The 27,833-nt window shown below is 35.5% G+C and overlaps 1 protein-coding gene across 1 annotated transcript in view; it reads right to left on the bottom strand.

Moving 5' to 3' along the window:
* Window positions 1–27,833, bottom strand: part of Cntn6 (contactin 6) — a 337,384-nt gene that overhangs the window by 24,897 nt on the left and 284,654 nt on the right. The window contains 1 exon segment of the mRNA XM_052719550.1: window positions 19,833–19,960. Within this exon segment, the coding sequence (XP_052575510.1) occupies window positions 19,833–19,960 (128 nt within the window).

Genomic DNA, 27,833 nt, shown 5'->3' with positions numbered 1-27,833 from the left:
ACTAATTTTCACTCCCACCAACAATGAATAGGTGTTGCCCTTTTTCCTCATCCTCATCAACATGAGCTTTCATTTGTTTTAATGATCTTGGCCATTATGACTGGTGTGAGATAAAATCTTAAAGTAGTTTTAATTTGCATTTCTCTGATGGCTAAGGAGGTTGAACATTTTTAAAACATTTATCTGATGCTTGCGTATCTTTGGAGAACACTCTGTTTAGTTCTATGCTATGTTTTCAAAATTAGGTTAATTTTTTCTTGATGCTCAGAGTTTTCAGTTTGTTTGTTTGATTTTCATTTTTGGTTTTTGCTTTGTTTTGTTTTGTGCTTCCTCATAATTCTAGGTTAATCCTCTGTAAAATATAAATTAGTACAGATTCTGCTGGTTTGCTCAAACGATGCTGCTCTTTGCTGTACAAAATGTTTATTTATTATTATTATTATTTGCTTCCTGGGTCCCATTGATTAATCATTGTTCTTAATACCTGTGCTATCAATGTTTTGAATAGTCATCCTTTTCTGTGTCATATGCTTTCATGTGCTGATGAGAACAAGTCTACTCCCAACTTTTTCTTCTTTTGGATTCAGGGTATCTGGTCTTATGTTGAGCTTCTTGACCTATAGAGACCTATTAATACAGAAGCTTCTTAAAATATAAACATATAAGCAAGGAATTTAAATGGAGCTACAATATAATGGAGGAGACAATGCTCCAACTAGATATCTTATACCACCATTTATAACCCCTCATACTGTACCAAGAATAAGTTACATCTTATTGAGCCATTGGCCGATGGAGCTCTATAGAACACCCTAACCAGTATAGATTATTGCCAAGGTTATTAATTACCCTCCAAATCTAATGGTAAGGCTCTACTGAAAAAGACAAACTTACTTACATTATCAAACATGGAGAAACTGAGCCAGTATTCAACTAGAACCTTCACCCCTACTGACTATCATTTGTGGTGGTAGAAGGTACTTTGCACATTACAAGAGGAGAAATTTAATGACTAATATCACCCAACTGTAAACCCTGTGACCTACAACAGTGAGCTTCCTGTACGGTATACTAATATAATAGTGATGTAAATGTTATGGAAGCAACCAAACACTTTTTAATTGTACATAAGGGCCCTTCCATGAGGTGGAACCCATACTTGACTCTGTTAAAATTTCCAAGAATCTGAAACTAGATAATGTCATGGGCCTAAGGGAAAACCTACTACTATTATTCTGCTAAATGAAAATAGATATAAAACAATTCCTGATGACATACTGTTATGTCCAAAGATCAGAGCATCAACTCTTATCCAAGAAGCTTCTTCTAGCACTAAATGGTAACTAAAAAGGAGGCCCACAGCTTAACAATGTGCAGGGAGTGAGAGACTTTAGAAGACTCAGCCCTAAATGACATGTTTTTTAATAAAACATCTCCCCTCAACTCAAGGTCCTACAAGGAAGAAAAGGCAGAAAGAAGAGCTAGAGGCAGTAGATGGCTCCAACGAAACAGTGTCCAGTGTCTTTCAGACACAACAAGACTGATAGACCTATGAATTCATAGAGACTGTGGCAACATTCACAAGACCAGCATAAGTTAAAAATAGACAAAATCCCATCTTGCAGAAGGTGAAATAGAAATGATGTCTTACCCCTTACCTAGAAGCTACTTGTAATAAGATACCTGTTGTCATTAAGGAAAATCAGGTTTATCTTCTAATGGGGTGACACTGGGTGTATGAACCACCCTCCAAGGTAGACACCATGCCCACTGGGTGTATGAACCACCCTCCAAGGTAGACACCATGCCCAGGAGTGAGTAGTTGGAAAACACAAAATAAATTCCATGTCTTTTGTGTGTTATTTGTTTTGTTTTGGTATTTTTTATCTTATTGTTTCTTTTTAGTTTGTTATTTTTTATTTTTTGTTTTTCTCTGTATGAGAGACAGAGAAATAACATGGAATTGAATGGTTAGGAACATGGGGAGGATCTAGAAGCATCTGGGGGTGGGGAATATAATCAAAACACATTTTATCTTAAAAATTTTACAAAAAAAGTAAAAAGAGGATATGAAGTCATTAGGGTAGAGAGGATGGGTGGATCTGGGAGACATTAAGAAGATGAGTAGGCGGCGAGTCTGAGGCAGATGGGTATAATCAAAATATATTATATGGAATTCTCAAAAAATTAATAATACATTTCTTAAATTATACACTGATTTCTTCCTAATTCATGTGGAAATAAGTTACAGTAAAGACCTCAAAGAACAGCATTCCATACATAGCAAGCCACACTATTTTTAGAGTTTACTCTAGATAGCCAGCTATAGTAGTAAATAAAAATATGTAGCTACCACTCTAAATAATTCATTAGTTTAAGAATCCACAAGACCAACTGCATTTCTAAGATTATATACACCACAATTTGTGGAGTTATATAAATTCATGCTTTTATATTTAAAAGTATGAAGGAAACATTTTATATTTTTGGAATGCTTGTGATGATCAATTTTTCTTTGAACTAAACTTGTCACATGAACAGGAAAGATAGAAGTCTCTATTTGTACATCCACATTTTTCTATATCAAAATGTGCAGCTGTCATAGAAACCTCTTCTTTATATACATTTTTCCAAAGGCCAATGCTTATTCCACAAGTCCCAATACATCATTGCATAAGACTTCAAAGTAATTTCTAAGACTAATCCAGGTTTACTTGAGTTCTAACAAAGAGTAACAACCATAGGTATTTTAGTTACTTACTATAGTAAAATATGCGGCTTTAATTTCAGAGAATTGAGAATTTACCAATACCGAGATCCATCATTTCTTTCTTTGTCGTTGTTATTTTTTTCATACAATCTATACTGATGATGATTCCACCTCCCTCAACTTCTCACAAATCTCCCCTACCTCTTCACCAACCCGAATCCACGTTTTTCCTTGCTCTGTTTCTCACTAGAAAACAAACAGGTATGTAAAAAAGACAAAGGAATAAAATAAGATGAAATAAAAGTAAAGAAACATGATTAAGACAAAACCAACATGCAGAGAAAAAAAATGAATGAAGAAAAACCACAAGAAACACAAAGAGACATAGAGACCTATTCAGTGGAACAGACACACAGAAATCCCCTGAAATCACGAGATTTGTAGCTAGAACATACATAAGCAAAGGATCTGTTGGGGAAGAGGAAGAAGAAGGAGGAGGAAGAGAAAAAGGAAGAGGAGGGGGAGGATGAAGGAAGAAGAAGGGGAGGAGGAGGAAAACAAGGAGGAGCATAAGGAGAAGAAGGAGAAAATGGAAAAGGATAAGAAGAAGCTCAGACAAAGCCTTAAAATAAAAATAGATCCAAAAATACCATTGAGTTCAGTTTGTTTGGCTTTCTATTGCCGGGCATGGGGTCAGGCCTAAAGAGTGGTCTGTATACTTAGAAAGACTCCATTAGAGAAAACTAAATATTCATTTTTTTTTCTAGAGGAACACTGGATATACATTTAAATTAACATATTCCCTAACTTAGCCCTGAGAAGCAGTTCCATTTTTAAGGGCATTTGCTATGTAGCACTCAAATAAGTTGGGAATCCCACAAAAATCTGTAACTCCAGCTCTCAGGAGTGAGACAGACTCTACTGTCTTCAGTGGTGCATGCTAGCATGTGCACATACACTCACACAGACACATACACACACGTATAAGTAAATAACATAAACCAACAAAAGCAAACTTAAAATCACGAAAACATTCCCTTCATATCCAAACTAAAATCACTGAAGGAATACACATGCAAGAATTAAAGTCTAAGGCCATAATTACAAAAATATCTGAAAACATTTTAAAAGAGTTAAATTACCATGGCAAATCCACAGAAAAGTTTAGCTGTCTAAAGAAAAATCATTAGCTTCCACGCATTCTGGCTTCTTTTCTCTAGTTAACAAGCCAAACCAGCACCAAGATTATATTTATATTATCAGATGATTAGTGTTTACTACTGTCTTGAATGTTTCCACCACAACTTATTGACCTTTGTTCACCATCATAAGGGAAGAAGTAGATTTAGATGAAATATTTATAAGGCAATCATCAGGTAGTTAAGGTTCATCCTTCATGAGCAGATCAATACATCATAAGAGTCCTGAGTCTGTGGCTTATTTTCTGAGTGTGTCTGTTACAAAAGTCATCTCTGACTCTTGTCCATGTTCCTTTTGTCATCAGTACCATGTGCCTTCTGTGAACTCTGAATTATCCCACCAGCAAACAGGGGCTCACCACAAGTATCCTCTGAACCTCAGGCCAATGAGCACCACAGATTAAAGAGACATTTCTATCCCTTATAAATTATACGGACTTGTGATGTTAGTTGTAACAACAGAAAAAGACTGAAACAATGCATCACTCAATTTTACCTACAGAAGTTTAAACTGTTATTTTTATATAAAAACATCATAGTGGCAAGGACACGGCAATGGAAGAAAGGAAGTAATAATCGTGGGTTTTAAGGTAGCATGATAAAGTAGCCATGGTAAAGATGGAAAAGAGCCTTATATGTCTGAGAATAATGGAGAGAATGTGACTCAGAAAAAAAGCCCTAACTATATTAGATACATTCTATTATATTATAACCAGGAAGAAGTCTGAAGAGAGGACTTGATAACTGTCTCCATTCACAATTTCAAGTATTCCTTACATCTTTCCCAAGTGCTATCTAATATTTTTGACAAAATTTTAGTAATAGGAAAATGTTTTTCTCTAGAAGTGTCTTTGAAAAAAATCACTACTATTTTATTTATATTTGTGAGCAGATGAGTTGGCTAATTAGATGTGCTGGTAAAGTCAAACTGTCCCTATTTAAGTTTTCAGATCATACATTTAAACTAATTTTCAAGCATTAAAAATGACAACCTCTTCTTCCATTTAAGATACTGCACAGTGGTAAAATTAGACTAATTGGCCATACAATGATGACTAAAGCTTCATGAATAAGAAATGAACATAGTATGATATATAATTGTTAAACTTTCATTAGAATGTTCCAGCTTTTAGATTTATGACAAATATTTATTGAGGACTCTTTACATCTCCATCTTACTGTTAAGTAATAGACATAAAATTATTTGGTATGGGTTGCAAAACAAAGTGCCAAGTAACACTGCATGTTTGCCTTCACAAATGTGTCAACAGAGGGAGGCTGTCATGTATGAGATTGCACTATTATATACATCTCCAAAACTGTGGCATCCCATGTGTGTGAAGTAATTCCATTACCATGTTCTACTATTGAGGGGTTAGTTTGTAGGAAAGAGATTGCTTTAACATAGAAGTTCATGGCAATTAAGAGCAACCTGCGACAAGCTCACATGTAGCAAGAAAGAGCCACATCCCCTGTTGTGAAGGACATTTAGAAGGGATCTGTATAAAAAGGCCAGTTTGGTAGGTGGAAAGAAATCATCTTGCTAGAAAGTCCTGGATGAGCCAAAGTGGAAAGGAGTGAAAGTGGGAAGGAAGAAAGTCCCCTGACAGTCATAGACATAGAAAGACTTCATTCTCATCAAGCCAGTTAACTAGTGGGTCCCACTGGAAGATAAAACATGAGCTTAGTCTGTTGTGGGGGTATCTTTGTGGATTTCTGTGGGCCTCTCTAGTACTTTGCTTCTTCCTATTCTCATGTGGTCCTCATTTACCATGGTCTCCTATTCCTCTCTGTTGTTGATCCAGCTGGGATCTCCCGCTCCCCCAAGCTCTTTTTCCCTCGACCCTCGCCCTTCACTACCCCCACTCATGTCCAGGCTGTTCATATAGACCTCATTCCATTTCTCTGTCATTGGGCGATCCCCGTGTCTTTCTTGGGGTCCTGTTTTCCAGGTAGCCTCCCTGGTGATGTGAGTAGCAGTCCAGCCATCCTTGTTCCACATCTAATATCCTCCTATGAGTGAGTGAGTACATACCATGTTTGCAATGGTCGAGATACAGCCCGAACTGACCTACTCTGGTGATGGGATGGCCAAACACCTTAATTGTCGTGCTAGAAACCTCATCCAACGACTGAGGGATCTGGATGCAGAGATCCATGGCTAGGCCCCAGGTGGATCTCTGGGAGTCCAATTAGGGAGAATGAGGAGGGTTTATATGAGCGAGAATTGTCGAGACCAAGGTTGGATAAAGCACCGGGACAGATAGCCAAATGAATGGAAACACATGAACTATGAACCAATGGCTGAGGGGTCACCAACTGGATCAGGCCCTCTGAATGGGTGAGACAGTTGATTGGCTTGATCTGTTTGGGAGGCATCCAGGCAGTGGGACCGGGTCCTGTGCTCATTGCATGAGTTGGCTGTTTGAAACCTGGGGCCTATGCAGGATCGCTTGGCTCGACCTGGGAGGAGGGGACTGAACCCACCTGGACTGAGTCTACCAGGTTGATCTCAGTCCTCCGGGGAGGCTTTGCCCTGGAGGAGGTGGGAATGGGGGGTGGGCTCGGGGGAAGGTGAGGGGGGCGGGAGGGGGGGAGAACAAGGGAATCCGTGACTGATATGTAGAACTGAATTGTATTGCAAAATAAAATTTAAAAAATTAAAAAAAAATGAGCTTAGTTCAAAAGACATGGGAAGATTGTTTTTGAAACTATTAAAGATCATTTTTCTTTAAAATTTTTTATTAAATTTTTTTCCATTCATTTTACATACCAATTTTTATAAAATTTGAAAAGGGTGATATTGATACATGAGTGGTTCAATTTATATATACTAAAACACATGCTTTGGGTATCATAATTTCATATAAAACTAAATTTAAATTCTTTGCTGAACTTATATCTTGATTATTAGATTTTTCTTACTTGCTTTTCTGAAAACTCATCAGACCACTGGAATCTATATTTTTAGCAGCTTCATTTTCAATTGAAGTAATTACTTGGGCTACATTACCGCTCTTTGCAAGTGCATGCTAAACACTTTTTTTTTTTTTTTTTTTTGATGCGTTTATTTTCCAAAGGACCTTTAAGGCCAATATAACATTTTTAGAGCTACTAACTGCAGTTTCAGATAGCAAAATTGCTGTGAACTTCTGACAAACTACTTTTGAAATGTAAACTTTATAACATTTAGAGGTGTTAATAACATGTAAACACGGAGTATTTTTCATTCTAAAACAATTTAATCTTTTGTCACTGAAAAATTTATTTTATGCAAATTTTTATTTAACTTTTCAGGTAAATGTATATGAAAGAATGTTGATGTTTGTTCTGAATCGGGCTGTAACCCATGTACATTGTACAGGAAGCTGAAGTGGCTTTATGATTTTTGTATTAGTTTAAAATGTCACTTATTCAGTCCATTGTAACTTTTTCAATTATAAAGAAAAACTCATTAATAATCGGTCTTCCTGAAGCTTCGTACAAAAATAGTGTTCTTCTCCTGGAATCAAATAATCTTCAAATTAAATTTTTATTTCTAGCCTTGTGGGTATTAGCTCTGCCATGTTTCAGAAGTGTTCAAAACTCATAGTTTTTTTAAACTCTTTGAAGAATTCATGCAACTGTGTGATACGCTTTATTGCACTGCCCAAACATAAAAATATGCTTTATTTGTAATAATTTGCTGGGTGCCTGTCTACTACCAGCTCTGCTCTTGAGACTGCAGAGTTAACACTTCTGAAAATGCCACAGCAAGAGGTGAGTGAGCTGGCCTGCTCGAACTCTCAAGGCAGGTGCTGCTGACTCTCAAAATCCTTTTCTCTGCAGCATATGTTGCTGTACACTGCTGCTTTATGCTGCTGCTTTCACTATCACACTTATCCACATGGATGTGGACCCTAATGTCCCTACCTACCCACTTGGGAATCAAGCTTTCCTAACAGTCATTAGGCATGAACGTGCACATTGCACAATGGGCCACCTTCTCACATGTGTTCTGCTCAAGAGTACAACCATGCCCACATGCTCATGTATGTGCTGCAACACACCACTAGACATTAGTACAAAACAAGTTTGGTGATAGGTAGATGAAGAACTTCAAGACATGGTGGAATGTGAAACCAAATACAGGGCATGTTTTAGCAAGAGACTATGTGAGGCTGGGTAAAGTGCCTAAGGAGCATGGCCTGCAAACCACATAAATAAGCATACTCTTACATATGAGTAAAGTAGAAGGGAACAGGGTTACCAAAGGATGATGGGACAGGAAAGATGGGAAAAGAGAACAAGATGTTCAAAAGGAATAAAATTTCATCTGGATAGGAAGATGATGTTTGAATGTTTATTAAACAGCAGGATGAATATTTAATAATATATCACACACTCAAATTTTCTGAATTGAACTAGCATAGTTTTATTTTAAATACATGACTGATATGTTAATTAGCTTAATTTAATAACATAACAATGAAAACATCATACCATGCTCTATAGATACATGCTATTTTAGTTTATTATTTAGTTTAGTTTTTTTTAAGAAATGTGTACTTTTCTTAAAAGATATGTGAAATACTGAAAGTATGGAGTAAAGATGTGGTCTAATGGGATACCTGTATCTTGGTTATGAAAAAATGAGGTGTTTATTATGAGGTTAATCTCCATATTGCCAACTTGAATAGATTTGGAATCACTTGGGAGACACACTTCTGGGCTTGTATTTGAGGGTAATTTAAAACAGTTTAAGTGAGGGACAATGCATCCTGAATATAGGTGCTACTAAAACATGGGCTAAGGTCCAAGACTAAATAAAAAAGGGGCAGTAAAGAAGTCAGGCAAACACTGGAATTTGTTGTTCTCTGCTTTCTTACTAATGACACAAGGTGATTTGTGTCTTTATACTTCTGTTCCCATGCCTTCTCCAACATGATGAACTATATCCTTTCAAACTGTGGCCATAACAAATGTTTTCTTCCTTAAATAGATTATGTCAAGTATTTTATCACAGCAACGAGAAAAGTAACTACCCTGTACACACAGACAATAACTGTATAGGCAGACGCATTATCCAAGAAAATGTGAAGTGTGGATAGCTGGGCATAGCATCCCCTGTAAGTATCCACCTTTGTAGACAAAGCAATACTTAGGTCTCTTGTTCCACTCTCCAAATTGCATGAGGACCAACCTAATGCTGTGTATGTAACTTTCAAACAGTAAAGAAGCACTGATTATTCTCTTAGAGAGATCACTTTGCAGCTGTACACAGCACCAGAGGAAAATTCAATGTATATATATTAGAAGAACAAGATCACAGTTGCAGAAATGAAGAGTGATACTTGAGCTAAACAAATATGCAAAGTCTTTAAGACTACTTGCACGGGGGAAAAAGAGGACTTTGTTATTTTTTTAATCCATTAATTTCCTCATTTGCATAATCTTCAAAGTGTTAATAAAGTCAAGCATCTGAAAGATTTCTTCAAGCCACTCAGACTTAAAAATAAAAGGAATGTACATGTTTTCATATATTCTCATCCTTTCCTACGTGTGGGTATATTCCAAATAGAGAAGTTTATGTTACCTGAGGTTCATTAATGTTGAAACATTTCTTGCAAACTATTAATAAGGGAGAGCATTAGATCCTGAATTATACAAATTAAGTGAAGGGAAGTAGACTGTGCTAGATTATCACTTGTGAAACTTTCAGATTCATTAACCATCTTCATCTTGAAACAAAGAGGATAAAGTAATGCATTTCACATTATTTTATTCCTCTTGCATATACCATCTATGTTCATTGGATGTCTAGGCCAGTGATTCTAAAATTTCAGCATACACAATAATTTCTTGTTGAATGTACTTGCAATGTAAATTTCTCAATCCCCACATAAAATACTGATTCAGTAGATTTCAAGGGAGATCCTAGCATATGGACTTTTCATAAGCTTCTCTGGTGGATTTGTGTAGTTATTCCAAATGCAACCTGAGAAAATATTGAAAAGGTTTTAAAATGACATTTCTATTTTAGGAAAATTGACATTATATTAAATGTAACATCAGAAAGCATCCAATACTGTGGACCCAGGAAAATTTCACTGTTGGTAAAATGCTGTTAGTCAAAAATATTTTAGATGTAAACATGGTGGTCCAACGTTCCTAGGAATTAATTTTATGAATTGAACACATTCTTAGAGCTCCATAGGACAGTTTATTGTAAAGAAAGCTCCAGAATTCCTAGGTTTAGATACACACTAATTTAAGAATTCTTATACTTAATAGATACAGAATATTTTCCTTTTGCTTAATACTTCATAATATGTCTTGTGAAATAGGGATTGTATAGATACATCTGTATATACAGTATATATGATGAATGTACATACTTTAATATTTATGAAATTATCATGAAAATTAGAACCTAATATTAGAGAAAATGCTGCTAATTTTTAAGATAGTAACTCTATTTTTGTTTTATACTAAACAAACATTCCTTAATGTTTTTAAAACACATTCAGATCTGCTTACAGATAAAATATGATATATAGAATTTGCTTCCCATTAATTAGGATAAGTGTTGGGAAGTAGGTAAAGATTTATAAGAAATAAATTTAGATATCAGTTTTTTAATGACCACATAAGTTTCTTTTTATTTATTGTTTATTTATTGTTATTTATTGTTTATTTATTATTTTATTTATTGTTTCCTCTAGTTCTATGTGTATTTTTAAATTTTTTCTACAGTAGAAGACAACCATAAACTGCTAGAGAGAATGAAAGTTGTTCTACACAATACAGAGCAATAGTGTCCACATAGCATCTAAAGTAATAAAAACTAACTACTTTTTAAAACGAATCCCACATACAAATAAGAAAGTTTGGAATACCAATATTAACTTTTTTTTTAATCTATATTGGTAACACAAAGTCATCACATCAAAATAGTTTCACATACTCATCTTGCTTTTCAGATATGTAAGGGGAAATTTTATACAATTCAGTACACTTTTGAGTTTTACTCAAATTTAAAGTTGTAATTGCAAATATGTTTCCAAAACTTATCTTCAGTTATGAACTTGCTAGTAGACAGGAAAACTAATCTGTCAAAAACATAAAATCTCTTCTATATCAGTGGTCAAGGATACTATTACATGTGATGATTTCTACAACATTTTAGAACCCCAAAAAGGTTAGCAAATGTGTGTAATATCATTAACCATAATGAATCTAATACTTTTTATAATTATGTTTTGATTTCTTTTATACTAATGACATGGTTGAAATCTTCATTTATGAGTGGTAATCTTTCCAAGGTTACTGCTTGAAGCTAACAACTCTACCTCAAGGTCCACAATGTGCAAAATACATTATCAGCCTGTTCTCTCCTTACAAACACGGGGCTCTGTCTTCGTATATTTAGAACATGACAGGAAGTGTTGCTAAGATACAAATATAAAGTATTCTAGCATATAAATAACACTTCGAATAGGTGATATCATTCTGCTTTTTGTTTCTTACAAAATATCTTGTGAAGACTAGAAACATTAAAATATGCTTTGGAAATATGAGCCCCTCTCTAAGTTCCTGAATATCTCTGATGATTTCTAATCTGCTTAACCTTTTCTATTTCTCTGTTTGTATCTACATGCTTCTATTGGAACGGCTTTTCTTTTAACAATAAAAGCTTTATTAACATGACAGTAGTTTAGCTTGCAAGTAAATACATATTTTCCCCAAAGAAAACATATCAATGCCCAAGAGTATCTATGAAGATACTTAACACTCCTAATCAAGGAAATGCAAATCAAAAAAACTCACACCTTTTAGAAGAGCTTTTAGCAAAAAGACAAGAGATAAGTGTTGTTAAGGCTGTGAAGCAAAGGTAACACATGCTCTCTTAACGATATTGTTAATTAGATACAGCCATTAGGAAAAAAAATTAAACCAATATGGAAGTTCCATAAAAACATAAAATGAGAACTTTCATATTGTACATCATTCCTTGGTCCTATTACACACCCACGTTCATTCAGCATTATTCACAATAGTTGATACATAAAGGCATAGTTTGCATCTACCATTCATTGGAAGGATAAAGAAAATGTAGACTTTCACAACAGAGTTCTATTGGAATATTATTCAGCCCAGTGATCAAAGAAAGGCATTTTCATTTCTGACAGCACAGATCTGCCAGGATGACATGGAGAAATACGTCATAATATGCTATAAGGACTATTTTCATGAACAGAAAAATTATTATATTAACTAATTTATATGTGGATTCTAAGATTGCTTCATACATAAAAACGTTGTATGCAATGGTGGATACCAGGGAGAGGATGAGTGGAGGGAATGTAGATGCACTGGCCAGTGGTAACAAAAGTAGTTAGTTATTATGAAGAGGAAGCACAGAGCACTAATATCCTGCAGGGAGGCATGGTTATCCACGCTGTACTGTGTGCTCTGGAAATTAGATAAGAGAATTAGCTTTTGGTATTCTCACCACAAATGGAAGCACTGTAAGGAGGAATACAGAAAGGCATGCTAATGTTTTACATTAGTAATAAGTTGCTATGTGTAAGAGCATACAGAAAAATATGTGCATCTCACAGTTTTTAATAATTTTTATTTGAGAAAATTATAATGGCAGCCCTCTCAGTTTGTTTGAAATGGTATTTTTTAAATGCCTTTATTTTGTTATTTGTGGGGTTATTTGATTGAGAAAATAAGAGTGATCACCCTGAATGTGAAAGGAAATCAGATGCAGGATAGTGATGAAGAGTATTCATAATCTATTAACTCCCAAACAATGATTCATTCATTGCTGATCAAATTTTAAGGAAGGACTTCATTTTGCGATGTGATAGATAGTTTTTTTCATGGCATGATAATGTCATAAAATTTCTGGAGTGACGATTTCAATCCAGATTTGTATTTCCAAGCAAACCATTAATCAAGGGAAATCATAGAATACTGGCACTTTCTAAGTTGTTTCTTTATTGAATTAATTTTCAGAAACTACTGGAATGTAAAATCTGCCAAAATAAGGGGATATATTTAACAAAAGAAAAGGGTGGTATGCAAACAACACAGTGTTGATATCCAGGAGCAGGTATATTAACATGAAAGGGAGGAACTGAGATAGACATGGAACTGAATTTTTGTCATGTACACAGGACATCAAGCAAACAAATAAGGTCAAGAAAACACAGAAAACTCAAAGCTAATACTCCTTGAAAATGCTTAGAGCAAAGCAAACACAGCAGAAATCAGTAAGATGTAGAAGTTATTTCTCTCATTGAAGCTAATTAGAAATGAAAATTTTTAATTGTTACTTATAATTTTACTCCTCATGCATACAAATAATAAAACTAGAACTTTAACATATTTTGGGACATGCTAAGGTTATCTGCTAAAGTATGTTCACACACACTAAAATCTACATGCAGTGCTCTAATTATTTTCTGCCATAGGTTAGGTTGGATATTCTTTAATTTCAAAAGCACAAAGTGATCATGGTGATTATGGTCCATATAACCCAGTTTACTTGAAGTCACTGTTAGCCATTTATCTTTTATAATAATATTTTTAAAATCCAGAATAACAGCAAATAATGGTAGAGTTAATAAACCAAACAAAAAATAGAATTAGGCAAGAGATAGCATTTAGACATATACATAGTACACAAGTATTGGAACTATGCAATGTTATATGAAATAGTTTATCAGAAAGTAAGGATGGCAAATTAAATATAAATCTGTATGTGAACTAATAATCAAAACAGAAACTCATTTATTCTGAAATTCTGCACTGCAGATTCTGCACAATGAATAAGACATGCCAACTACTCAGTTTCAAATCTCCTGATGTTTAGTAGGCTGTTACTGTACTTACATTATCAAATTTATATGTCTTATAAAGACTTCATGTCACTTGTCTTTTCAATTGTAACTTTCCAGTGGGCATTACAGAATTAAAGGGCTTTGCAGTTCTATAGATGATAGAAAATAATACTTGTTTTTGGTTGAGATTAGTTAACATTTTTATTGCTGTGAAAAGACACCATGACCACAGTAACTCTTACAAAGGAAAATATTTAACTGGGGCTGGCTTACAGTTTTGGAGAGTTAGTCCATTATTGTCATAGTGGTAAGCATGGCATTGTGCAGGCAGATATGTTGCTGGAGAAGGAGTTGAGAGTTCTACATCTGGCTCCATAGGCAGCAGGAAGAGACTTGCTACTTTGAGCCTGACTTGAACAACGGAGACCTCAAAGCCCACTGCCAGTGACACATTCCAAAAAGGTCACACGTCCTAATAGTGCCATTCTGTATGAGCCTATGGGGGCCATTTTCTTTCAAACCATCGTTTTTGTTTGTTTTTTTTTTTTTCTACAATTGCACTTGAAAAATTGTAAGAATCAAGTATTTGAGGACCAAGAATCCACTCCAACTTTAATTGTGGTATAAAAATAAAAAAGCTATCCTGACGAGTATATTAAAATTATATGTGTGTGTATTTCATCTTCTGAAATAATTTCTTCCTCAATAATTTATAATTAAAAAATGTCTTTACTAAAATACATGAAATCCCTCTTTGTAGGAGGAATGTAGACTGTGAGATTAATATTTTGAGTGAGATGGTCATACTCACAGAAAACTTCACTGATATTCTCTCAATCTCTACAATATGACACATGTGATCCAACGTCCTGTCATTTCTCTGAGACTGTACATTTGGTTTATTCAAACAAGCTGGGGTTTATGACAAATGTGGGCTAAAACACCTCAAAGCCTCTGCATTGCTGTTTAAATCCACAAAGCCTCCAATTATTTGACTGGCTTGGGTATACATTCCTCTCAGTAATGCTGACCAATCTTAGAGAGTGCTCTCATTCTACATGAAAAAAAGCAGAGGCCATTCTGTATGTGGGTATAATAAAGACTTCTATCACAAAGAATAAACAACTAAATGAGCAGCAATAAACTTAATTTGCACATTAGATATGCTTTTCCAAGTTCCGACATTTCAGTTGAAAATAATGCTGAAGCAATGAGGCCTATAATTGAACATCCAAAACTTCTCCAGTGGGGAAACAAAAACAAATGTTGCCTGCAAACAAGATCATTTTTATAGCCTGCTGTTACCCTGCTTTTCAATAATTTTCTAAATGCCAGATTAAATAATTCATTCCTTTATGATATTCATATACCATTTTATATATGTATAGTATGTAATTTTTTTTATTTACAGTCCTAATATTGAAAAACCCTTAAAACTATTTTCCTTTCTTTTCCCTGTTTGTGCCTATAGAACATGTCCTCAAATCACATTGGGCATCTTGCAAGGATCTGGCAAGGCAGCTGCTAATTGCATTCACAGTGTCTGAATAGAAAATTGCCTCATCCTGCTGCATTAGTGAAGTAGAAATTTCAGACACACAGTGCAGATAACTTCAGAATCCTCTTAACACAGATAAGCCATATCAGCTAAAATTAAGCTGGAAAATATCTCACTCTTGTAAACTATTATCTTTTTACATGTTATCTAACAGCAACATTTCCTGCATGACTGAAGCTGATAAATAAATTCAAAGGGATATAATTGTTTTATCAGCTTTATTGAAATTTCTCATTTGTTACTCACCACTGTTATCCTTACATTGACTAGCATGTACTAACTTGGGTTAGAGAAATAAAATCATCTTTGACATTGGAATGACCATCAGATGGACATTATGTATCAGACAACGCACATACAAATATTAAGCCATCTTGATGGGCAAGAAAATGGTTAGAACAATATACACTACTTTTTCCCAGACCAAAGCTTCAAATTTTTTTTTTTTTTTTTTGGTTTTTCGAGACAGGGTTTCTCTGTGTAGCTTTGCGCCTTTCCTGGAACTCACTTGGTAGCCCAGGCTGGCCTCGAACTCACAGAGATCCGCCTGGCTCTGCCTCCCGAGTGCTGGGATTAAAGGCGTGAGCCACCACCGCCCGGCTTCAAAGCTTCAAATTTATAGGTTGTAAAATGACAAGTTTTTTTGACAATGCTACCTTCAACATCCTTGAAAGAAAGGATATGAGAGACAGCAGTCTAGTTGAGACAGGATTTTATGAAGGTTGGACAACCTAATCAAGATTAGATTCTGCAGGTCAATAACAGTTTTTTTTAAAGTGCTTATAAATATATTGTATATATGTTTTGTGAATATCTGTAACTTCTTTTCCTATGAATGGATATAATTAATTATCTGTAAATTCATATTGTATAGGGTGTTTGTCATTGGTAAACAAACAAAAACTCAAAATCCCTTAGTGTGAGATTTATACATTTTCTGAAGATCAAAATAAAAATCCAACAAATTCCATTCCTATGACTATATATAAATAAATAAGAACAACTTGATGACCACATATATTAACATTGGCTATATCAACACAGGCAGGTTTCCTGCAGGTCATTCACCCTCCAGTGTGGTCATAAACACTAGGACAGTGTATTTTCTTCACAAAGTTCTCAGATTTCCTACAGTTTTCTATTTACCTTCTTATGCAAGTCATATCTATTAGAAATCAGTGAACATAAACCCCAAGATTGGAAAGGTAAATGTATTTAAAAATCTCCATTTTCTTTAGATAATCTTTGCTGTAACTTGTTTCCTGAAGGTTGGATTCTGAAATAGTCAAAACTGTCACATTTTAGAGAAAAATAAGCCAGTACAGAAAACATTTCTGTGGACAGAGTTGCAGGAGAATATCCTTCTGATCAATCAGAATATCCTCCAGATCAGTCTCTATACTGGGCACATGCAGCTACTGTTAGTGCAATAGGACTTCAAATCTATCTCAGATTAAAACATAAATTCTTCTTGCCTTATTTATGCTAATGTTCTAAAATGGCAAGGAGTGCTCTAACTATCATCATAATAAGTTAGTGGACCACATACTCTGTAAGAAGACGAAAGTGTAGAAGGATTCTTGGGTCCATTAAATCAAAGTGAATGACTTGGAAGAAGAGTGACAGACATACTACCAGGACTGTTGGGAAACAGTGCCTGCTCAGCTTCACAGGGAAGCAGCACTCATGAAACTTCAACAATGTTGCTGCCTAAACAAGACTTTCCTGTTGACCACAACAGTCAGTACACCAACATACAGGGGCAAATTTTCACAAAGTCCCATCCCTGGATGTAGAGCTATATGCAATCAGTGGCTGGCGAAAAAGAGAAAATCAGTTTTCTCCAGGGCTAAATTCCCCTAATAGGTTATTCAATTGCAAGTGGTCAACCCATTCATGTGAACATAAGAGTAACTTTAAATAGACTCCATAGATTATTTATGACAATGATAATTATAGAATAACTCATGAATTCAATGGAAGAAATGGGGGACACAGGAAGATTCAGAGGGGTGCAAATTATATAAACAGAGTGTAATCATCTATTAAATCCTCCAAAACTTTAAGTTAAAAAATAGGAAAACCCAATAAATAGTAGTAGACAAAAGAATAAGTTTTTGTTTTCTCATATTTTCTGTATAAAGAAATGTATTCAAGAAAAAGCAGTTACTAATTTCAACTATCATTTCAAATAACTCATGAAAAATAAATACTCACCTTTATCCCTGGAAGATATTTCTGCCAACTTGTCTCAAGTGTATGTTTCTGTTGTCTTTTGCAAAAAACAAAAACAAAACTCAAAATAATCTTACATAATCATGTCCTTCATTAGGAAATAGAGTATTTGTGGATTATGGTGGACTGTTAGAAATTGCCTCAAATATAGATAAATGTATTCCCATTACAAGAACTAGAAACAAAACCTGAAGAACACAGAAACAAAATGAGTTGCCTCAAATATGTCACTGAGATCATCAATACAAGGCACATTCCAGACAATTCTAAGCAAGTCATCTTTCATTTATTGTCATTGACTATTACTGTGCAGTGAGTATCATGATACTAAGGGTTTCAAAGACCTTGGAAGAAGCCTTTCATTCAGTTCAATCTACCCAGTAGATAGATGTATCTACTGAAGCGATGTAAGGTATTTCACCAGCAAAACCATCAGCTCTATTATTGTATTTTAGAGGGCAGACAAGCTTAATTCCTCAATATTCCACATAAATTGATCCTCATAGAACACATTACTACTGTTAACTTCTATCCTTCCTACTTCCTATTTGTATAACCATAGGTGTCTCTATACATCTAACACTCAACTACAGTGGCATGACTCCTCTACTATACTTTATCATCTACTATCATTAAATGAAAATGTACACTCTATGGTGTCTTAATTTAAAATGATGCAATAAAACTCATATTTTCTCTTCCAGAACATGTTATTTCCTCAAACATAAAAAACTTCTCAAATATAAAGCACTTTTCTGTATATAAGCTCTAGAAATTTTGCTGCAGAAATACCCTGGAATTCAATAAAACCATGACATGTGTTTTGAAACACGAAGTCCATCTCTGTTTTAGAAACTAATGACAATACGATCTTAAGAAAGGAGATTTCTTTGTGTTTGTTTTTGAAAATGTGTCACACTGGTGGGATTTTTGACACATTGATTCTTATCAGTTACAGTTTTCCAGAGTATCTCAGACAATTGTCGACATTATGTCATACACTTGAGACAAGTTGGCAGAAATATCTTCCAGGGATAAAGGTGAGTATTTATTTTCCATGAGTTATTTGAAATGATAGTTGAAATTAGTAACTGCTTTTTCTTGAATACATTTCTTTATACAGAAAATATGAGAAAACAAAATCACAGAATTGAATCATTTGGGCTTAATTAACTGCACACACTGCTTTACCGGGACAGTCATTTTTATCATCCGGGAGGCAAGAAATAATAGACATGACATGGCTTCCAGTAAACACACCATTTCCATGAACCAATATTAAATATAACAAAGTAGCACTAGTAGAGAATAGACAATCCTGATACTAATTATGTCCCTTGGTGATAAATGGAGGTGCATTTGAGTTGATATTAGCTTAAAAGACTTAGTGGAATATGCAGCTTTACCTTGCCAAATCATACTAGTTTATCTATTTTCTAGGAGGAGGATACTGTAAGGCTCCTGTGGACAAGGAGACTTTGAAAAAACTGCTTATTGATGTGGCTTCACAAAACTCTATCTTATCTTAATTATGGACCAAGAGTTGTTTAAACAAATGAGCAGGTTTTAAACTGGATTGTCTTAGATACATAGCATTAAGGCTTGAATGAGAGAGAATGCCCCTGCCTCATAGACTCATATATTTAAAACTTAGTCCTTAGTTGTCAAAACTCTTTTAGAATGATTATGAGGTGTGGCTGTGTTGGAGGAGGCTTGTCAGGGGGTGAGATTTGCGGTTTTTCAAAGTCTTGAGGCATGCCCAATATGCTCTCTGGGATGTGAACTTTCAGCTGCTATCCTCACCATACCTGCCTGCCTGTTGTTATGCTCTCTGCCAGGATGGTGATGGACGCCTATTTCTCTGGAAATACGAAAATAAACCCTTCTTTCATTGCAGGTCATGTTGTTTTCTCACAGCAATAGAAAAGTAACTAAAACACCTGGAAATGTTCATACAAAAGAGGAGCATCTGAGTGACATTTAATCAAAGAAGGAGCTACACAGGAATTGTATCAAAATGTCTATGGTCCCAAACACTAAGGCATATGGGGACTTTTAATATTCTACAGCAGGTTTTAACTCTGCAGAATCACACATTGACATTGTTAACTGCCAAAGCATTCACATTTATCATAACACTACATTCCTGAGGTGCACACCCCACTAATGAATATGGAAGCAGTTGAACTAAATGTTCTACACATACAATATGTTACCAGTTTGGCATGGCAACACAAATCAAGAAGTGTAGGTGACTGTAGTATGCAACAGGCCCCCTGAAAACAAAAAAAAAGTACCTTTTACAATGAGGCTTCCGCTACTTTTCCCATTGCCAAACTGATTTGTGGCTACACAGGTATAAGACCCAGCATCGGACCTGGTCACGTTGCATATCTTAAGGCTGCCATCCTCCAAGAGAAACACTCTAAAAAGAAAATATACAATGGAAGGCTATTTGAAATGAATAAATCATATTTTCAAATATTACTTAAATTATGGATATTTAAGAATATTCATTTACTATTATAATGCTCTTAATTTGAAATCATCTTAAATCTAAACAGCATAAAAGGCATAAGATTTTATGTTGACACAGAATATTATGCTATCACTTGAATTATTACCATTTATTTCAGTGTATATTAAAATCAAATAATTGAGTGCCTGTTGTTCTAACAGTCAATTGATAGATGAATAAGAAATGAAATCATTTGTCATACATTTGGAACAGTTAACTCACTTTTGAAAACTGAACTTGAGTTTGTAAGAATGGAAGACAAACTTCACTTTTTAATCAGTGCATTCATAAAACAAGTCTTACACAGCCTTTTTAATGACCAAAAAAGAAAGTTGAATCACGAAAATATTTACCTTTGCTAGACAGTTGGAGAGACAATCTGCATGGTTCTGTGTGCAAGAGCTGTGCTTATTATGTAGCACATCATACCAAAAAGTAACAAAGTAAAGTATAAACATGAATTATTCATGTACCACTTGAAATTAAATATTCTTATACCATACAATACACAAAAGAGGACTAGCTCAGAAACCTCATCCAACTACTGAGGGATCTGGATGCAGAGATCCATGACTAGGCCCTGGGTGGATCTCTGGGAGTCCAATTAACGAGAATGAGGAGGGTTTATATGAGCGAGAATTGTTGAGACCAAGGTTGGATAAAGCACAGGGACAAATAGCCAAATGAATGGAAACACATGAACTATGAACCAATGGCTGAGGGGTCCCCACTGGATCAGGCCCTCCGAATGGATGAGACAGTTGATTGGCTTGATCTGTTTGGGAGGCATCCAGGCAGTGGGACCAGATCTTGTGCTCATTGCATGAGTTGGCTGTTTGAAACCTGGGGCCTATGCAGGATTGTTTGGCTCGGCCTGGGAGGAGGGGACTAGACCTACCTGGACTGAGTCTACCAGGTTGACTTCAGTCTGTGGGGAAGGCTTTGCCCTGGAGGAGATGGGAATGGGGGGGGGGGGCGTTGGGGGGAAGGTGAGGGGGACGGGAGGGGGGGAGAACAAGGGAATCCGTGACCGATATGTAGAACTGAATTGTATTGCAAAATAAATTAAAATAAATTAAAAAAAAAAAAAGAGGACTAGCTCATACATTCCAGGTGTTCCAGAATGGTCCCCATCAAGTTTTCTCTGACCTTAAGATGTAGTCTAAGCAAATGTCATAATTTTAATATAAATAGACAAAACCTGTAGATGAATTTCTAAACAGTCTTATTAAATAAGAAACACAGAGCCAAATACAAAGGCAATAGCCAAAGAGATCAGAGTGAATAGCCATGACTAGCCTCAGCTTACCACCTCACAGAAGCTTCCACAGAGAGAGAGCTTCCTCCTGTCTAAACTGAGCTTTTATTGCCTCCTGTTCTGCCTTCTTATTGGCTCTAAGCCCAGCCACATGACTTCCTCATCACTGCCTGTCTGTACAGACCTCAGGGTCTCTATGGTTGGTACTGGGATTAAAGGCTCATGTCACCATGCTTGGCTGTGTCCTTGACCACACAGAGACTCTGCTTGCCATGTGATTGGATTAAAGGTGTGTGCTACCACAGCCTGACTTCTGTTTATGGCTCGCTGACCTCTGATCTCCAGGCAAACTTTATTTATTAACCTACAGATAAAACATCACATTTCAGCACAAATAAAGTATCACTACAAAAACCCAAGTGTGTTCTTCCTCACCTCAACAAAACGTTTTTATGAAAGAGACAAAATGGGAACAAATAAAACATTTTCTCAAATTTAGGTTTCCAGTTCTATGGCAAACAATTTTACTTAGCAATATTTCAAAAATGCATTTTTTAAAATACTGATTAGTATTCAGAATTCTACCAAAGAAAATGGCAACAAACTAATATTAATGACTACAGTTTTCAAAAAAAGAGGGGCAAGCCTGTTTGCATGCGTGTCATAACTATTAACAATAACAAAATGTTATTTGGAGAAGTGCAAACAGATCATTGTTTCTAATATCTGTATAACACAAAATTGAGCTAATATAATTAATTATCCAATTTGAACCATAGTGAATATCAGTCAACTAGAATTTACATGAAACCAGTGTCTGATGCTGGACTACTACTGAGGATGGATTCCAGATTCCTGCTAATGAGCAGAAAAGGATTTAGGATGTCCTAAGTCATGAAATTTATGACATTACACTATTCTCCCATAGCAGATGTGCATTATATTTCTCATTTCTGAAGCATCTGGCTTAATAAATCCTGATTCACCTTCCAAATCACGATACCACATCATAGACACAGTAGCAAAGTTACTCTAGTATACAATACACAGCCCTATACTTGACTTCATGAGAAAAGGTCAAGAGTAAGAAGCAATGCAGTGCACTCTCTACTTTTATCATTCAGAGACTACTGAAAACTTTCCTCACAGCCTAAAACCAATACTGGCCAATAGAACAGTTTACATGAATGGAGACATCATGCTGCTCCTACCTAAAAATCACTAAATACTTCTCAAATACAACAAGATAAAAGAACAAGAATGTAGCCAACCATAACCAGGCTATAGTGACTAGCTGATATTTATAGATAAGGCAAAAGGTACACTATAAACTGATGGAATATTTACTTCACAATTGGCAACATTTACATAGAAACATAAAGATTCATATTTTATTACCTTGTTTTGGGACATTTGTGAAGATACAATATCAGGAAGTTTGATTGTGACATATGAGCAAAGGATTTTAAAGTAGTCTATCTATACTACACTTAGGCTTCCTTAGCATTTAAAGAACAAAGTGCATACATGTTACATATAAATTTGATTACATGACAAAAATCAGGAACAACATTCTGGTAACAAAAATGAAAATTTGAGCTGGATGGTGGTGGCACATGCCTTCCAGAACTCGGGAGGCAGAAGCAGGTGAATCTCTGTGAGTTTGAGGTCACCCTGGTCTACAAAGCAAGTTCCAGGATAGGCTCCAAAGCTACACAGAAACCATGTCTCGAAAAAACAAAAAAAAAAAAAAAATGGAAATTTAAATGAATTGTCAGCAAAGAGAGTATAATTACAAAGAAGAAAAAATAAAATAATAATAATTTTATTGACTATATGCTTTTCAAATTCAGACTTAATATTCATAGAACACAGGTCATATAATTTATTGTGGACATTTACGAACACCATGGAATTATGGGAAGGACTCCAACAACTCAAATGAAATTTAAATAGGCAGCTGAGAGTGGAGAAATATTGAAACTGATTTTTCTTCTTAGATTATTAATCCAATGTTTGCTAAATACCTGCGTAAGAAGCAGCTTGTTTGCTGTTACAATATTGATTCAAGAAATAAAGAATGTTAAATACTGAGGATAAGTCAGGCAGTGTTGGTGTTTGCCTTTAATCCCAGCACTTAGGAGACAAGAGGCAGGCATATCAGAGTTCAAAGCCAGCCCAGTCTACAAGTGGGACACAGGACACCCAGAGCTATACAGAAAAACCCTGTCTTGAAAACTTAAAAAAAAAACAAAACACCAAATTTACTTTAAAGCTTGGAATATATATTAGCTACCTGGGTTCAAATTGAGCTGTGATACTTAGAGATGAGATAAGAATCCAGTTCATTAACCTTAAACCTACTGAAATCTAGCTAATCAGAATTTGTCAAACATTTTTAAGTATTAGTGTCATTTGATCTGCTTGCCTGAGACAAAGGTAATATTAATGTCTTTCTACTACACACATACACACACACACACACACACACACACACACACACACAGAGAGAGAGAGAGAGAGAGAGAGAGAGAGAGAGAGAGAGAGAGAGAGAGAGAGAGAGAGAGAGTTCTGATCATCTAAATATTGATATTGAACCCAGGTACCTAAGTGTGGGGTGACTCATCCCTAACGGGCTTGAGGGCAAGAAGGCCCAAACAAGTAAAAAAGACACTTTCTGAGAGCCAGTCTGAGTCTGCCTAAGGGTCTTAGCAACAGCAGTTGAAACATAATCAGGAGATGACCTGGACCAATGAGAGGCAGCCATGTCACACCAGCTGATGCATATTCATCAGATCTCCCCACAGGGTGGGGTGGAGGGTATATAAGGCTTATCTCTTCTTGAATAAACTGAGCTTGTTTCGACATTCTCCCAGAGTGTGTGTGGTTTGACTCTGCGCCTACTTGGTCCCCATCCCCAAAGGGAACAAGAGCAAGGACCCTGCTACACCTAAGAAACATTCTAAGCTTTAAAGTAGATATTTTTGATTGAAAGATAATGTTTGCACAGATTTGCAAGGGAAAATGTGGTTGGACTCACTCGTATATTGAGTAGTAATAAATTTATGGCAATTAATATAGCTACCATCATAAACTTTTATGATGAATAGATTCAAGTTTATTCTAATTATTTTCAGATATGTAATGTATTACTATTAATCATATTCACCTTCAACACTGTGCTAGAAAATAACAGTGCTTTGCTCTCTAAATGACCTCTGACCTTCCCCTTCCCCTTCCCTTTCCTTTTCTCTATGTTCTGGTCATTACTCTTCCACTCTGAGTCACTCTGAGAAAAAATTTTCATAATCCACTATGGAGTGAGATCATGAAGTCTTTCCATACTTGATAATTGAAATACATACACACACACACACACACACACACACACACACACACACACACACACACACACCAGAATGGTTTTCAACAGTAAGACAGGAAATTCCTCAGTAAGTACCATTATGGGTCGATCTGAAAAAAGGATGCCAGGGCCCAAAAGTAATGTCATGTCAAAAAGATGATCCCAGTAGAGAGCTGCTTACTCTCTTCCCTGACTTCGTGATATTTGTCTGTGTTTAGGCACTTAGTAGAGTTGCTATGAAAATTAAATTCATTACATGCTAGCTATTCCTCCCATGCAAATTCAGTTCAGTGTTCATATTATTATTTGGGCCCTTTCTTTGTGCCATAGTTAAAACTACTATCGGTGGTTGTGGCCAGTGCTCACTCTCTTAAATCTGTTTGGATCCATCTGTGTGCTTGGTGTCTTGAATCACCCATGATTATCTGTTCCTAGGTGATTTTTGGTTTTGATGTCACCAAGTTTTGACACTTGACTTGTGTGTCTATGTCTCAAGAAAAACACTATTTCCCTCAAGTCTTTATTCTCAAGTAACTATTTATTGGGATATTCAACTGTGGGGCATTTACCCACCACCCCCACAGTTCCCTAGAGTTTTCTTGAGTGCAAGCAGCAGGAAATATTAGATAGAAGGATTTATTGCAGACAATCTTGTGGAGATAAACAGAAAATAAAGGATAGCCTCGAGAAGGCCTGGAACCTTTTCCAACGGGCCCGACTGTCTCTGCCCCAGGGTTTTTATAGAGAGGCCAGGGGGTGGAGCAACAGACCTCCTCCCCCAGCACAGCCAAGTGCAGACCATCTCAGACACCTGCACTCAGGCCCATGGTCCTAATCATCCTCTATGCGTACCTGCTGGGTAAAGCCACGAGGAACCCGAGAACGGGCTCCCACATTCAACCCCTCATATAATTAAATAGAAACATTTCCCACCATTTACTAAGTATGAGTGTTCTATTCTTTAAATCAATTGTACATTATGACATTTACATTTGAAATGTTGTGTATGAAGGTGACTTTAACAACATTCACATGTATAGATGCAACATGACTATCCAATTTACAGAAAAGGGAGTAGTTAATATTTTTCTGTACCAAATTATTCATTTCATTTCATAATTGGTGCATAACATAGGAATTCAGCATAGCAAATCATGTTTGACAGATAAAGATAATGGGCAGGTTTCTCTGTGACATGTAGAAACTATGCCACACATGGAAACATTACAAGGTTAAATGCGTAAGTCAGATTTTACCAAGAAATTGAGCATACATTTCTATCTTTTGAGTGTCATGGAGGAATCATAAGCAAATAAAGCAATAAAAAATTGTAATGTCCATCAGGATCCTTCAAACGCTTAGTCTTCTATCCCATGGGCTATTGTAAATAACACAGTTCAGAGGTATAATAACATAGCAAATAACAAATTAAGGCTCAGTTATCTGGAACATGGACATCAAATTCTCAGGGCAGTACAATATTTTCCTTTTGTTTTGTTTTGCTTTTGCTTTTCCTTTTTTTGTTTGTTTGTTTCCCTAATGTGGTAGCTATGCTTCATAAACTGTATAAATAATAATATTAATATATATTATAGCTATAATTTATATATAGTTCTTTATATAGAGACTCTAACCTGAGGTGAAAATGAGATTGTATTTTTTGTGATATCTTATCAAGATGTAAGGGCCCAGAAGATTAGCAATAGCTAAATTTCTTAAAATAAAGGAAATTAGGACATTGAGCAATTATAATTTCTTATTGCTGAAACTAGAGCAATACTGCTATTTTTACAGTGAGATTATTAACTAGAGTATTGCTTCTGGTTCTGTCTGAAGATAATACTGTAGACCATGAAATTTTAATTGACTGTCTAATTTTACTGATATCTGGAAAATGTAAAATAGATTGGAATGAAATGAGTTAGATGAGAGGCAGAAACATCTGTATAAATTTTACTCTTCACAATTCAGCCTCAAAGTAAAATATCCCCCTGGAATCCACTTTACATCAAATATTGATATTGCATGTCAATGCTTTTTCACCTGATTACTATAGTTAAGGTATGGTGTAATATCTATGCTAAACACATTGTCAATTAATAACCTCTCTTTTAAAAATTCATCACTTAATAAGCTACCAAAATGACTGGCATGCTGATTGACTGAAAAGTAAATACTAAAGTACACATGGATAAATAGAAATAAAGGTTATATCTCCCCAGTCTTCACGTCAACAACTTTAAAGGGCATCAATGACAATAGAACAGAGAGACTATCTGGCACCTCTGTACAGGATTAAATTTCAGTTTTACTTACTTAATTAATTCATTTGAACCCAGTTTATATTCTCATGGGATCATTCATGTAGTAAGAAGTGGATAAAACTAAAAGAGAGATCTTGTTAAATTTCAGTTGTTGTCTCAAGGACAGGACTGAAGGGGGCATCAATACTCTGAATGATGCAGTTCATCTCCTGGACAGCACCAAATACCTGCTATCTTAACCAATATTCAAACACAAAGAAAGACAAAGCAGGAAAGTTCAGGAACATTTATGAACAAACATTTTACTTACCTCTGTTCTATTGTTGAAAAATTTTGGAAAAAGTCTACATACATGGACATAAATAAACACATATAAATACACACATGCCCATATATGTTTATATATGATATATATTATTAAAAGTAAAGAGTCTTGAAAGACTCATAGGGGAAGTATATATTCAGAATTTGCAAAACAATCTTAGCTTTTATTTTTTTCAGAATAGCCAGATGAAAGCCTAAAATCTCTCCTCACATGCCAGAGCTTTGTGCTCCAATCTACTTGTCTAAACCCTCTTTCATCCCCACTGTTTCAGAAACACTTTAGGAGTTCTCATATTTTCTAAACTCCTCTAACTGTCATAGATCTATATAATGTGATCTCAGCAGGAAAGGGAGGTCAGGCAGATGAGTTCCCATTTCTTTTCTTTGTAGACAGTCCCCAGGTGGTTTCCCTCTAAACTCTCCAGGGACAACTGGTGTGATTGGAAACCTAGATGCCTCTATGTTTTGAAGTGATGCCTGGCAGGACAGGAAGATAAGATCTTGCACTATCTACATTCTCACTACTCAGTCATCCTTCCCTGAGCAAATAACTAAGCTCTTTTTCCTTGG

This window comes from Peromyscus californicus, unplaced genomic scaffold (assembly GCF_007827085.1).
Source record: "Peromyscus californicus insignis strain IS unplaced genomic scaffold, ASM782708v3 Scaffold_6__1_contigs__length_162567912, whole genome shotgun sequence".
Taxonomy (NCBI): Eukaryota; Metazoa; Chordata; class Mammalia; order Rodentia; family Cricetidae; genus Peromyscus; species Peromyscus californicus.
Note: the sequence above shows the minus strand (reverse complement) of the source record. Positions and strands in the feature narration are given on the sequence as shown.